The following is a 12506-nucleotide window of genomic DNA, read 5'->3' as shown; positions in this document are numbered from 1 at the left end:
TCTCTTGCATTTCTACTGCTGAAATCTAATTTGCTAGAATGCCTGTATGAGCTGTAATTTTATAATGTTTAAAGAAGATGAATGGAGCTGGTGTAGTATTCCTGAGGGTAAACACCAGTGACTGGAGTTTACTGAACATGTGACTAGAAATTTTAATTTTAGGAACAGAGAGTTCCTCCATTTCATATACACACCAGGCCTTTGAGTAAAGATCCTTTTTTTCATTTGTCACTGACAGGCTGTGATTTATTTCCTCATGGGTGTGAAGTCATGGGTTGTGCTTGCTGCAGTGCAGAAGGCTCTGGAGAGAAAACATAATCAAATGGAGAAGTATACTTGAATTCTCCTCTCTTGATCCCAGTCTTCTCTGAGTTGTTTTTCTCTGATTGTCATTCTGTCAATAAACTGGGTTGATGTTAAAAGGTGATTAACTATTTTTCATCCTCTTCCGTGTGGCTGAGGAAAAATAAATACAAAAAGTATGCAGAGGAAAAGCAGATTGGAAGAGGGTGGGGAACTGGCAGAGTGCTTTGGGAAGCTTCCACTTTTTTGTTTTACTTACCATTTATTTTTACAAATATGTACAGCACCTGTGATTTACCTTTCCATTAAACTTTGATAGGTTTCTTTGTAGAATGTGGTTTTACAGAATACCACCTTAGTGCATTTGAAGTGTGAGTTTAGGAGGCATCAGGTATTGCCCTTCCTCACCTAAATGAAGTTAATTTGGTGTATTAATTTGTTATATTTATGAATCAGCACTAGGAATATTGCTTCATCCTAGATTGGAAGAATATTTGGAGAGGTGAGAGTTGGAATGGGAGAATTTTCCGTTTTAAGAGCAAAGGATGAAAGCCAGCTTATTTACAGTGCATGTGTGGCTGTTCCAGCACAGGTGGGTGCAAAGTCTCTTAATCCAGATACAGACAGATAAATATAGATTTTGCTGGCATTACCCATGAAAACAAAAGGGAAAAAATGGTAATTAAACCTAGCCTAAATTAAACCTAAGCCTAAATAATATTTAGTGGCTAATTAGTGCTGCAGCTCTTGGTAAGTATATGAAAACCTATAAAATAAAAACTAGACATATGTCTTGTGAAGATTCACAAAGCATGTCTCGCTACCCTGTCGTTGATGCGGAACATCATTTATTTGGCATTGCAGGGCCAAATTTCCACCCTAATGTCTGTGGAACTGCATGGCCCAATGGCATTGCAGGGCCATGCAGTTCCACAGACATTATCAGTTCAGCTTTGTGTTACAGAAGAATTTCATCCACGGTGAATTTGTAAAACAATTGCAGGTTAAAATCAGTCCTCTCAAAGCACCTGTTACTCACAGGTTACTCACTGATTTTCACCATAATTTTTATTCCCATTGCTAGCATGAGAGTTCTTTGGATAGGTGGAAGCTAATTACAGCCAAGGTAGAAGTGAATTTTTTAACTGTTTATGACTGCTTGGTCAGAAAATGCTTAATTTTTGACCAGGGGGTTATTCCACTCCATGTGAAGGTTCTTGGAAGTCATCAGTATGCTATAACCCCTACCTTTAACATACATGGCTACACAGCCCTCTCCTTCTGCCTTTGCACATTCTAGTATTTGTGAAAACAGAACATGCCTTCTCCTAATTTTGTTTCAGGTGACTTGACTTTAAGCAGGTTTCTTTGTATACAGTAACAGGGCTCAAGTGAAGAATGAAATAAATCCATAACTGGTGCATTGTCAAAAATGGGGAAAAGTGTTATTTGTATATTTTTGTAAATATGTAACATTTAATGGCAGTTTTGTAGTGACGTGCTGTTTTTGAGAAAAGGAAACAAATATATGTTTGAATATGCTTGACGTAACACTTAACTGTGATTCAATTGCACAAGTAATCGCTTAATCAAAAAGTCTTGTGCAATATGTAGTGCACACACATAACCAAGTATCTGTTAGCGATCCACAAGCAAATTTTTGGCAACTTTTAACAATGGTGATGAACTGTGCAGTACAGATTATCACAGTCTCTTTCAGCTTCCAAACATGTAGCAGGCAAACTACTGTATACGTACCTGTGTACTCCACTGCATCCAAAGGTATGCATTTGTCCTGAGAACCTGCACTCCAGGTTTTTCTTTAATAAAATTTGGTTCTAAACTGTTGATTGCTTTGTTTTTCTTTTGAAGCTTCTCATGGGGTTTGTGGAGGGGAAACTGTTTAACCAGTCCCCAGAGTTTGTGTGTCTGTATTTAGCAGCAAACGACTCAACTCCGCAACACTGAGCTCAAAGGCTGCAGCAAACCTTCATTCTCCTCCTCTTTAGCCACTCCACTTCATCCTCCTACACTGCAGCTCGACTCCATTCCTAGGGAAAGAGGGGAAAGTCCTTTTTCCTGTTCCCTGGGAGGTGTTGCAGTGGAGCTGGTGGAGGGTGACATCCTGTGGTGAGACAGAAGCCGTGCAGCTGCTGGTCTGTAAGTCACTGATCAGAGGCTATTTCTGTCTTGCTGAAGAATTCTGTAGGTCTCAGCCGTGATCTCTCTATGATAGAGCGCCATCAACAGAACAAAGATATGTGTGTTCTGCCCTTCCCATGCCTTTATTCCAATCTCTTCTTTTCATTAATTGCCCTTCCTTTATCCCACTCTTTTCCTAAGGAGTTGCCTGTGCTGTAGAAGCTGCATTCTCTTTGCAAAATTGAGGGGTCTGCAAGTCAAACTTAGCCTTTAAGCTAAGTTTGTAGCTAAGATGTAGCTGTAAGAATTAGGCCCTGACTCAAAATAAAACGAAGCTACGAACTATATTCAATCATATACAAAGTCAGCAAAACCAAAATCATCAGAATTATGCCCCTTGGACATGCTCAGCTACTACATATGATATTTATTTCACTCTGCCTACAGTCCCTGGAAATGAAATGCAAAATTATAGTGTGTTTTTATAAAGCCTTGGCCTTAATGTCCTAAAACTTTTCTCCTACTGGTCCTGGCAAGTGCTCTCTGTCTTTGCAAAGGTCACTGAATTGCTAAAGTCAGAAAATGCCTTGCATCCCTACAGACTGGCCATTCCTGCTTCAAAGTTTAGAGATGAGCTGCTTTTGGTGTAGCTCATATTTCCAGGCTGGAATAGAGTTTATGGCTTGCTGAGAGGTGGTTGCTGCTGTGTAGCTCGGTGCCTTCCCAAGGAAAGTGACACTGGCAGAATAAACACTTGATGGTTCTTTTCACTGCCTGTTGCCCACAACAGGGAAGAACAGAGGTGTTGCTAATTATTGTGGTTGTGGATGTACAATGTGAAGTCTTATTAAACCTCATACTGGGCTAAAGCAGCAACATGAATTATTATCTACTGATTTTTTAATTAGCCATACAAATTTTATAGATTGCAATGAAGTTTTAATAGGAACACAAATGGATTATTTATTCACAGAGTGGATATATTTTGAGGATCTAAAGATGGATAATTAAAAAGAAAAATAATTCAGACAAGATGAAACTGAATTTCCTCAGTCTGCCCTAGTTCAGCACTTTCCCAGGGTGCCTGCTGAAGGAGCTGGCAGCTGGAGGAGGCTGTGCTGTGGGCAGTCTGACCCTGCCCTGTGGCACACCACGCTAAATGTGAGGCTGGATGCAGGAATGAAGCTTCAGGCTTCCCCTGCTTGTGTAGCTCAGCTAGGAAACACTGCAATTTGTCATTTTAGGTTCTCTAATTCTATACTGTGGCTAGCTGAGACTTCTTTAACTGCAGTTCATCTCTACAAAAGCAGATTGTTGAATCTCAAATGACATCTCATTTTCCAAATTTGGTGCTCTGATATAAATAAAAGCAAAACTCAAAGAAATTCTAAAATTATTTTTAATGATGTTCAAATAGTTCTTTCCAAGGAAAGCTCCTGATTTGGAAGGTCAGGAGTGAGAACAGACACAGCCAAGCTGTTCCCATAAATGAGACACTAAATAAAATTTGCTAATACTTAACCTGAAGGGCTACTTTACTTCAGAAACTGATTTCCATGGAAAGACAAGAATAATTGCTTCACCTCTGTTTCCTTTGCTATCATCATCAAAGTCATATTAATAGCTATACTATTTTGAGGTTTAACTGGTTTCAACATCATCATAAGTCATGTCTCTATAATAAAACTTCTGAGGCATAAACAACAGGCAGTATTTTTTCCTGTTTTCCATTAAGACACTGATTTTTTTTTTTTTTTTTTTTTTTTTTGTGATTTATGCCTTTAAAGATGTTTTGCTTTCGAATGGATCCAGCTGCTGGGGAGAAAATTTACTGTACTCATGGTTTCCAAAAGCTGAAACAAAATAGTGCAAATGCTGCACAGTGTATTTTGAAAGAGATAAAAGAATCCATTCCTGCCACTACATTATCATACCAAAAGCTGATTTCAAAAAAAAGGTCAAAATCAGCAGTACATGCCAAAAACAGGCTAAATGAGTAAAAATTCTAAGGAATAATTCAGTGAGAGCAATTAACAGTCTATTTAAAAATTAGTAATTAAACCAGAAATTAAGCTTATGTTCCGCTCAGGACCATGTAACTGCAACTCTACTGGTTCTACAAAATCTCATAGGAAAATTATTCCCTTGTAATCAGATTACTGATGAGCAACGCCCTTGACAAGATTTAATTTTTTTGTTATCTAATAAATTGTGAAGGAATAATTTTGCATTACCTTGATCTTAAAAGATTCTTGCTTTAGAAGTCAAGTTGAAAAGAATATGATACATGACTTTAGAGAAGAGAACGTTTTTGTAACTGCTAGTGTGAAAAAAAGAGTATTATTTTTTTGCAAAAGAAAACAGCTTCATTTATCAGTAGTAATGTGTCAGGAGAGCAGGGGCAAGCACACGAGGACACTTAAACAGAACACACTTCCAGCCTCCAGCCTCCCTGGAGCTGGACTTTTCTGTTTTGAAGCAGACAGTTTTGTGCTTGATAGTTTTAAGTAATTACTTTCTGCCACAACTTTTCTTTGTTTATGGACCCATATAAACTTTTAGCATCAATAAAATTCTGTGACAAGTTCTGTAGCTGAATTGGGCAGTTGTTTTGAACCTGATCATTGATTTTGATACCCTCAGTGTTGGTACTGTTAGTGGCAGGGACTTCCCCATTTTTATAACCTGTTAACACAGTCCTCTCCTCAAGATTTTTTTTTTCTCCCACACTGTAATGACCTTTTCTTTGTTTCTTCCTTAAACTTCATTGCAATATGAATAGGATTTTTCCTTGTCAGGAGGGATTGCTGTGCCCCTTGTACCATGTCTCATAGAGTTTATTTATGGCAGTCAGAGCCCAGACTTTGGATAATGGACAGGTCCAAAGGCAGATGATTGTGACACCAGCAATGCAGGTGGTTTTCTTTTTTTTGCGATTTGCTTCTGCAAGTCTTATGTATCTCAGAGAGAGACTGGAGATGCTTGCTGCATTTTAGACCACAGGATTATGGCAGGTTTATTTTTTTTCCCTGAGGTTTTTTTAGGTTACTTTTTGTTTATTTTCTTTTTTTTTTTTGTCTTTAATTGTTATTATGCAGTACATGGACCTAGCTATTAAAACTCCATTATGATCTTGGAGGCTGTAACTACAGAAAAAAACCCTAATTAACTACTTTAGAATGTTGCATCTCTCAGTTTGGGAAAATGAAATGTATATTCTACTTAAGCTTTCCACTTTATAAATTTGGGAATAATTGTGGTGTAACAAGAACCAGAGAAAAATCTAAGAAAAGCAGCAAGGAGTAATTACAGCTTAACACTTCTCAATCTCATCTGTCAGTCATCTATAAGAAATTGCTACATTCATCTTTAAGTAGACTGGTAATCAGCTCAGTTTAATTTTAATCCACTTTCATTTCTTAGAGGTAATTTTTAATGTTTTACATATTGCATAATTTATTAGTGAAGTTGATCTAAGCAAACTGGTGCAGATGAAACAGGCAAGCAGGACGTGCTGCTAGGAGCTCTAAATACATCAAATTCCACATTTCCATTGCCAAGAGAGTCCTTGGGCTGCATTCAAGTTGCAGGAGGTCACTGCTCAGTTAAATGGGGATACAACTGACACCAAAAAATACTCATGACAATGTCCAGACATTCTTCAACTGACTGGCACGGGAGAATGGTTCTCAGCTGAGTCTCTATTGTAGGAGAGCTGCTAAGGTGCCATCCCAGCACCTGAAGGTGCTTCTGGAACTGACAAACACCAAGAAACAACAATGCAAATCCTTCTTTTGACAGGTAACTTTATTAATAATGGTCTGGGATCTGTCGCACCTACCAGGTGCCAGTCTGTTTTCACACTTTACAAGACTTTCTGAAGAATAAACTAGAAAGGCATAAAGTTAGTTGAAGCTACTGAGACACACATTTGAAGGTGGGTTTATTTTGGACATTTGTTGGGGTTTTTTTTTTATTAACAGAAGTGTCCATGAATGTGTGTCAAAAAGAACTTAAATACACTGAGAAATACAGTAGAAAGGCTATATTTACAGTCAGTTATAATGGGCACTGCCAACATATCCAATAACAAAAATAAAACAAAACCTTTTTTTTCATGTTTCTATCATGCTTTTTTTCACAGAGATTTTTTTTTAAATATGATTTTGTTTTTTAAAAAATACAATAAGGAAATAATTACATTCTTAATATGAGAACATTATCATACAACATACACCCTTGGCCAATTAATTTGAAAGTGTCTAACAAAACTTGATACTAAATTAATATTCTCCATTTGAAAAATCAAATTGCCACAATCATCTCATTAAAAAAACGCCCTTTATCCCCCAAAGTTACAGTGGGTTTTTTATAAAAAAAGCATCAACCATTGAAAAAAACCAAACAAAACAAACAATTTAAAAAAAGCACCTGGTACAGTAACAGGCATTTGGTGAGGAAGCATAAGTGTTACATTTTCTTAGAAGACATAGAAATGGTTCAAAATACAAGAGTTTTCCTTTAAAACAAAAGTCATGCTGCTCTATGGCTGAGTTTGCCTGGTGATCCTGGAATCTAAAGATGGTGAAAAATACAAGTTCTGTTGCTCTTTATAAAAAATTGTGCAGCAATAATGCTATTCAAGGCGACAGAGTACATTTCACAGCACTGAGAGTGGTCTATAGAGAGGTTATTTCCCAAGCTTTTTGGTTTTCCTCCTTTCAGAACATTGGCTGTTACACAGAATAGACTAACGTGGTAGTGGCTTTGTGGAGCCTTTGCTGGAGGAAGAGGGAAAGATGTTTAATTTAGGGGGCAGCCCCTGTGCAACAGGCATTAAAGGAAGGCTGCACCACACAATTTCCATTTGCCTGAGCAGAGACTGACACACATCCACCTCAGGCTCAGATTAAAACCTGTCCTTACCAAGGAATTTTTCTTTTTTTCCTTTTTTTTTTTTTTTTTTTTTTTTTTTTACCATGGGATAAGGGGGTGGAAAGAGACAATGCCAATATTGGGTAAACAAGAAAAGTGATCTGGCTTTTGACTACTCTGCATTCCTTGATGCGGGACCACTTCTTAATGACAACTGTTACATCACTGCTAACGTTGACTAGAAGCCTAATTTGCATTATAAATATGTACAGATATAAATTAAATATTTATTGAAATATACAAATAAATAACTTAATTTGAAATAAAAAGCCTAAATGAACTTACTTTTGCCTCAAATTTGTTTCTGCTATTATTTATGGGTATTTGACGCTGTTTAGTCCATAGTCACACAGTACAGAATGTGCCCCCAAGTTAGAGAGTTAATAAGTGACCTAAACCAATATTAAAAAATTGTGTTTTCAATGAAAACCACACTGACACTTGCTTTCCTACTGTATCTGCCTTCCTGTGGCCCTTTGTACCAAGTACAGCCACAAGAAGCAAAGAGCCTTTTCTCCTGCTGGGCCCATTCCTACACTGCTCAGGTCAGCCGGGTCCCTGGCCCTAAATGCATCTGGGAACGGGACACAGCCCCATCTCCTGCCAGCTGTCAGGTCTTTCTGACAGATCTGTGCCTTCAAATCCCACAAGCTCCTGCAGGAAGTCCTCTGGCATCCAGCTCAGCTGAGAATCCCAGTGAGAATCCCTCCAGGAGTTGCACCCATTCCTAAAGGTAAGAGATAATCTGCAGGCTTGGCCAGAAAGGGGCGGGATCCTTGATAACTGCTATCGTGCCAACTTCTGTGATTTTAACTGCAGTCTTAACTAATTATCAAGACTCCAACCCTAACATCTGTGATTAAAATACTACTTATATTTTGAGATAATTTTTAAAATTAATTTTCTATTCCTCACAGTTGAGGAGGAAAAAAATATTGAGAGTATGATTGAAAGCTCTCCAAAGGCCTAAAAAAACACAGAAGAGAAAAACTTAAAATAAGCCATCTTATACATTCTCCCCCTAATCCCCTTCTGAGTTTTTAAAACCAATCTTGAGATTTTGAAGGGCTTCAGTGGCAATTTACTGCATGTAATTTCTCAGGAATGACATGGATGGAGACAAAGAAAAACAGATTTTTATAATTTTACAGACTAAAATGCAAGATGCTGTTTCCCAGTAATCAGAAATGGACTCCTGTTTGAGAAAATCCCCAATTATTTGTTAAACTGTTAATAAAAGAGTCTGAAAATTATTACCTTTTCAGTCCATCTTCCTCAAAAATAATAGCTGAGGTCTGAAAACAGACAAAGGAAACTAAGTACAGCAGTGTTCTATACCTCAAGTTTAACAATACTATATTATAAAAAACAAAACAAGACTGACTGCATAAGTTATTCTGAGTTGCCATTTTCTGTTGAGGACTAAGTTCAATTGTTTTCTTTTTCTTCTTTAAAATGTATAGAAAAGAAGCAGTATCTAAAAATACCTGTTTGCCTTTTAAAAAAATCAGGAACAAGTCATAGCTCAAGAACATGACCTTTGAAAATGACCGGTGCTTCAGAACAGCAATAAAGAGAACGTACAAAAACGCATCTGTCTCGAAGTTTGGCAGCTTTTTATCTCCCAATGACAAAAGCATCTGTCTAGAAAGTGTCCGCAGAACGCTTCACCAAGGAGTGGCTGTCGTGCCACGGAGGGCGGTGGCCCTGCAGAGCTGCTGGGCTGAGCAGGCACTGCTGCTTCTGCCACCACATTTCCTCACGTTTGTCTGGCCACGCGAGCAGCCACCAGCAAAGCCTCTGCTGGTGAGTTAGACCTGCCCTGTGACAGAGTTCCAAAGGCAGTTTTAACCTGCAGGAGTCAGGATTTCACACCAGTCTTCAGCAGTGTTCCAGCCGTCTGATGCACTATAATTAACATTGCTGGTTCTTTGCTGGTTCAGCAAAGTAAACTTTCAACTGTGACTTTATGCTCCTTTTTAGTTCCTATGGTTGGGTTTTTTTGGTTTTCATTTTCTCTACCGGTGAAGTTGCAAACAAGGAGTTACAGCTAATAAAAAGGGGCACACGTAGTTACACAGCAATACAGTAGAGGGAATACAGGCAAATTAGCTCCAAGCTACCATTAACTTAACAGAGTTATAAAACTTCTTATGTTTTATCACTTGATGTGACCTTCCAGGTGAGTCCTTTGCAGCCTATGTCTTGGTCTGTAGTAGGTAAGGCCTTTATGGAAAGTGAGTGGCTTTGTTATGTTTATGTTCCATTTTTCATCTCCCATTCCTGGAAAGGGGGGAAAAAAGATACAGAAAACGTTAAAAGAAATCAGCATATTTCGCTGATGTCATTTTATCTGCTAAGCCACAACTCAATGTCAATAACAGTTGTTCCATTAACTTTGCTGGATTCAGCCCAAAAATTAGGGAATGCTAGCAAGTATGTTCTGATAGTCCGTGCACAGCATCCACCCTTCCACAGCTATTCCAGCAACCTATTTTCTAGTGCAGTGCAAATAAGCCATGTTTGTATTCTGCAGAGGGGACTTCTGGAGCAATTCACACCCCACAGCTGGTGTAAAGCACTCAGCTCTCCCTGAGTAAGGGAGAGGCTGATTTAAGCACACAAGGCTCTCTAAATGACTCATGGGAGCCAGCAGGAAGCCCTCAATATCTCTCAGAGCTGACAACAAGTGATTGCTTTACTGCTCTTCAATTTTTTTATTATAAGACTCATGGCAAACACATAAATCTATGACTAAAAAGAGCTACTTAGCAGAGAGACTAACAGGCAGGGTTAAGAGAAACAAGTCAGTTTGCACTGCATTTGTTTCCCTTATAGATAATCCAAATTGAGCTACTGCCCGGCAAGTTAAAGAAATTGCTTTGACTTTCTGTGCCTCAGTTTCCTCACCTGTTAGCTGAGGACAAGGACACCATCCACAGCAAGAAATGTAATCTATAATGCTTTTGGTCATATGTCTCAAGCAAGGTATTGCCATTTCTTCTGCCACGTAAGTGAAAATCATGAGATTGCTACAGCTGAGCCCCCAGGTCAGTAAAACCTGCAGCTATCCAATGTCACCTGCAGCATCTCCTAACAGCACACAGGAGCAGAAGGGCTGAAGCAGGATGGGCTCACCTTAGGACATCCACCCTGTACCCCTCCCTGAATGACACCTTACAGCCATCAGGAACTACTGGAGATCCTCAGAAGGTGGCCTCTGGCTCCAGCAATCCCCTTGGAGCAGTCGCCCAGCTGCCCTCACCAGGCACTGGGGGCTGCAGATTCCTCTCTGACCCACCAGAGAGAGGCACTCTGCAGGCAGCCTGCTGACTTGGCTTCCAACCTGAATTCCTGAATTTAACACTCATTCCACAACATTTAAGAGCTCTGACTGAAATCCATCAGTTATGCACGTAAATAGCTTCTCCTGCTGCTGAAAGCAGTAAGAGCATTAGTCTGGCTGAACAGCTGTATGGCCATGACACCTCTTCAGCTGTTGTAAAATAACAGTAAAGGTCACAGTTGGTGGCTGCTTTAGCAATGTAAGAAAAAAAAAATCCTTTGGTTTTGAAATTAGACATTAATTTACTTTGTTTCTAAACTTGTGTTGGCTTTTTTTAAAATTTAAATAGTGCTTTTACTAAAATTCAGTGTATTTTAAATATTCAGTTTTACTCTTCAAATTATGGTAATTCTAAAGTTAAAACACAGTACTGGTAGAAATTAGATTACTTTAAAAACTCTATTAAATCTGTGTTCTCTATAGATATGCTATCAAAGCTATAAAGGAAGTCCTTGGCTAAGCAACTGGGAGGAGATTTCTTTGAAGTGTTAAATAAGCATTGAAAGCAGAAGCTTCTTTAGCAGGTGCAAAAGGAACCTTTTGTTTCTTTCCACTGTTCCTGCAGGTTCACACCAAGGAAAGAATGTCTAAGTCAACACTGACAGCCTGACTGGGAGCTGGGAAACTGGGACAGCTCCTTTTCTTCTCCAGTATTTGAACACAAGCAAGATGTAAGATGCTGACATTCACCAGCCCACAAGTTTAAAAAACAAATCAGGAATACTAATTGCAGTTTTCTTGCTGCACATAACAATTTGATTTTAGAAACTAATTTGATATTTAAATTAATATGTGAAATGCTTAAATAATTGCTGTACAGCAAGGATATTTGAATCTTTTTACTTCTCTAGGACTACTGATGCAGACTATTATTTTCCGTATTTTAACTGGAGTCTCCATTTCTAGCCAAGTACAGATTAGACAAAATTGCAATTCAAATGCCTTCTGGCTTCTTAAAAATATGCATAATTACTTTCTAAAAAAAGTTTAAAGATGCTTGCAAAAAGAAAAGCTAAAAGATTTGAATGTATGTATGCATGTGTATGTGTATGTACAATGTGAGTCCTGAACAACCAATCCCCAAATCGCTGCTCTTTCTTACACTGGATTTGTCTTGCTGCTTCTCTCTGTATTTCCTTCTAACGTTAGTGATCTGAGAGAAAGCTTTTTGTGGCAGAGCTTCCAAAGCTGCTGTCCCAGGTGCCTGCTGTCCCAGCTTGCAGGGCACAGCAGCAGCAGCTGCCCCAGCACAGGCGCAGCGCTGTGGGGTGAGTACGGCTGTGACACGAGGCTGGCAGGTGACAGGCTCAGCATCCTCCGTGCAAGGGAAAGGCCAAGAAGGGAGGCATTCCGTGCATTCGAATACACACCAAGGGGAAAAACCATATTCTGACATTTTGAACGTTTGCACAACTCCCTCAGAGCTGGGAGGTGTGCCAGCTGCTGGAGATGCAAGCGCAAGCACAGACGTGGGATCTGCTTCGCTCCCACAAACCGCACTGACATCCAAGCATGGAGAGCCAAATCCTGCTCTGGGACACTCACGTGTGACGCCCTTTCCTGAGCCACATCTACAAGGCCTGAGCTCACTTGCAACTGCAAAAGGCCAAAAGAATTGAGAGCCAAATTCCACCCCCGCACATGTACAGCGACCCCCGAGCGTGGGGGTGCTGCAGATGTGCACCTGATGGCAGCTGTGGCTGCCAGTGGGCTGGGAACAGATTGGGTTGCACTATCTAATTCAGCAAAATTTCACTCTTAATATTTAGTGCCTGAGGTT

General features: G+C 39.3%; 1 protein-coding gene across 2 annotated transcripts in view; it reads right to left on the bottom strand.

Annotated features, from left to right (window-relative positions):
• Positions 1-6244: 6244 nt before the first annotated feature.
• AFAP1 (actin filament associated protein 1) overlaps positions 6245-12506 on the bottom strand; it is a 111060-nt gene continuing 104798 nt past the window's right edge. For both annotated transcript variants that reach the window (XM_041458432.1, XM_041458423.1), the window contains exon 17: positions 6245-9663. In XM_041458432.1, the coding sequence (XP_041314366.1) occupies positions 9637-9663 (27 nt within the window). In that variant the 3' untranslated portion in view covers positions 6245-9636. The remainder of the gene's footprint in view (positions 9664-12506) is intronic.

Source organism: Pyrgilauda ruficollis, unplaced genomic scaffold (genome assembly GCF_017590135.1).
Source record: "Pyrgilauda ruficollis isolate IOZ18807 unplaced genomic scaffold, ASM1759013v1 scaffold1, whole genome shotgun sequence".
In the NCBI taxonomy this organism is placed as follows: domain Eukaryota; kingdom Metazoa; phylum Chordata; class Aves; order Passeriformes; family Passeridae; genus Pyrgilauda; species Pyrgilauda ruficollis.
Note: the sequence above shows the minus strand (reverse complement) of the source record. Positions and strands in the feature narration are given on the sequence as shown.